Source organism: Drosophila pseudoobscura, chromosome X (assembly GCF_009870125.1).
Source record: "Drosophila pseudoobscura strain MV-25-SWS-2005 chromosome X, UCI_Dpse_MV25, whole genome shotgun sequence".
NCBI lineage: Eukaryota > Metazoa > Arthropoda > Insecta > Diptera > Drosophilidae > Drosophila > Drosophila pseudoobscura.
Genome location: NC_046683.1, coordinates 13,950,770 through 13,953,179, shown reverse-complemented (window position 1 = coordinate 13,953,179; position 2,410 = coordinate 13,950,770). Strand labels below are relative to the sequence as shown.

Sequence of the window (2,410 nt, the reverse complement as noted above, 5' to 3'; positions counted from 1 at the left end):
CTGGTTTAGTGAGTGGAGTTCTTCGACAGAGGGGCTGCTGGCTGGGGCAGAGGGAGAGTCCGAGTCGTCGGTGGAGAGCGGTGGAACTGACGGCGCTAATGAATAGGGGCGTGCGTGAGCTGCACATGAAATGTGCGCTGCCGGATCGCGACTTTTGCTAAGTTAATTAACACGGAAATCAAATTGCTGGCATGCCAAAATGCTCCTGGGGGACGGCACTCAATGGGCTGGCCTGCATGGGATGCCCTCGCCCTCAATCAGAGCCGAGTGATTCTTCTGTTGGTCCGTGCTCAGGCAGCCCTGGAGTGAAAACTGGCTGGTAAGTGTAAGTGGCAGCCTGCAGCCCTGAGTGGAGTATGGATCGTGAGAGCGACAGGCAGGAGTACCTCAAGAGCGAGCCGGCGAGTGCTCTCTCTCTCTCTCATCGGAGCGCTTACCTGTCTGCAGGTATAGTGAGTTCGGTCCCCGATGTGCGGTCGGGTGCCTTCGGCTGGGCTCGGGCTCGGGCAGTGCGTGAGCTACAGGTAGTGAGCGCGCGCTCTCTCTGTCTCTCCGCACGATCCGCGATAAGGCGGCTCTCAATGTTACGAAAACTGTTCCCACTCAGGCAACAGGGTTGAGGTTCCGCTCAGGGCTGCCTGGTGCTCTTCCATCTTCCACTCATTGCCGATTCCGTGTGGAAAGGTACATAACGTGAGGGTTTAGGACGAAGGGACTCATTCTTCACTCATTCTTCAAACGATAAAGTTCGAAAAACAGAAACAGAAGAAAACCCACTCCCAGTGCAGCAATATATTTTTTATTTGTTGTTCAGCGATCCAGTATTTCGCTTTTCACGTGCGTGTGTGTACAAAAGAGAACCGATCGGACAGAGATGTCAAGTGTGGTGTATTCCAGCAGCAAGATGCAGTCCCAGATTCCGGTGCCTGTGCCAGTGCCCGACATGTTCCCCACCACGATCAGCGGCGCCGCCAAGGTGTTCCGCTACCAGCACATTATGCCGGCTCCCAATCCCGGCCAGGAGATAATCTCCAGCGGTGGAAGCTCCATGCCCATCAAGACGCGCAAGTATACGCCGCGTGGCATGGCTCTGGAGAGATCTTCAGCCTCGTCCTCATCCTCATCATCATCGTCCTCCTCCTCCTCCTCATCGGTGCTGGGGGCTGGCGCACCGTACAACGTGGACCAGTCGCAGTCCGTGCAGCGGCGCAACGCCAGGGAGCGCAACCGCGTGAAGCAGGTGAACAACAGCTTCGCCCGATTGCGGCAGCACATCCCTCAGTCGATCATCGCTGACCTGACCAAGGGAGGTGGCCGGGGACCGCACAAGAAGATCTCCAAGGTGGACACGCTGCGCATAGCCGTGGAGTACATCCGCCGGCTGCAGGACCTCGTCGACGACCTCAATGGCGGTGCGCCCGCCAGCTCCAGCGCCGCCAGTGCCGTTGTCAGCCAGCTGCAGCTCTGCCTGGACGAGGAGACCTGCAGCAATAGCTCCAGCAGCTCCGGGAGCAGCAGCCACGGGAGCCACCACCTCTACTACAGCAGCTCCCTGGCAGCAGCAGCTGCGGCGGCGGCTGCCACGACGACGACAACTCCGCTGCAGCAACAGCAGCAACTACAGCGCCAGCAGTTCCCCCATCAGCAGCCATTGGCACCCATCTCGCTCAACAGCAACCTAGTTGGAGTGGGAGTGGGAGCAGCAGCAGGTGGTGCCACCATCAGCATCCCCGGGCAGACGACGGCCTGCCACTCGCCCACCTCCTCCTTCAACTCGAGCATGTCCTTCGACTCGGGCACCTATGAGGCGGCGCCCCAGCAGCTGTCGGCACCCCACATGGAGCTGGACATGGAACTGGAGCCGGAGGCGCATGACGCCCAGCTGCAGCTCAAGTTTGAGCCATACGACCACTTCCAGCTGGACGAGGAGGACTGCACGCCCGATGACGAGGAGATCCTCGACTATATCTCCATGTGGCAGGAGCAGTGATCTCCGCCAATCCTCCACACCTCTCTTCCTGCATCCTGTTTTCATCTAGTCAATTATTGAGTTGAACCAAGTGCCTCAAATTGTAAATAGACTCAGTTTTTTAGTGTTCCATTTAGAAATATTACACACTCCTTTTTTTGTATAGAATAAGATGATCTTTTTTTTTTTGTTAGATTAAACCATTACGAAAAAACTCCTATATATTAAACAAAATACATACGATACACAAACTATGTTTATTATTGTTGACGAAGTAATAAAGAAGGAAAATCAAGCATAAAGAAGGAATCAGGCTTTTTGGGCCTTGGGGCACAACCGATCTTTGGGGCATTACAACGAAGGACCACTCTCCAAACTTGAAACTCCAGTCATGCGGGTAGCATTTGCACATTAATTGCAACCAAGATGATTTTGCAGTAT

At 55.1% G+C, this 2,410-nt stretch overlaps 1 protein-coding gene across 1 annotated transcript; it reads left to right on the top strand.

The window, feature by feature from the left end:
• The first annotated feature begins 677 nt into the window (after window positions 1-677).
• On the top strand, window positions 678-2,136 carry sc (achaete-scute family bHLH transcription factor scute). The gene has a single exon (XM_002134053.3). It carries the CDS (start codon window positions 875-877, stop codon window positions 1,988-1,990), a length of 1,116 nt encoding a protein of 371 aa, XP_002134089.3. The 5' UTR covers window positions 678-874; the 3' UTR covers window positions 1,991-2,136.
• The last annotated feature ends 274 nt before the right edge of the window (window positions 2,137-2,410 follow it).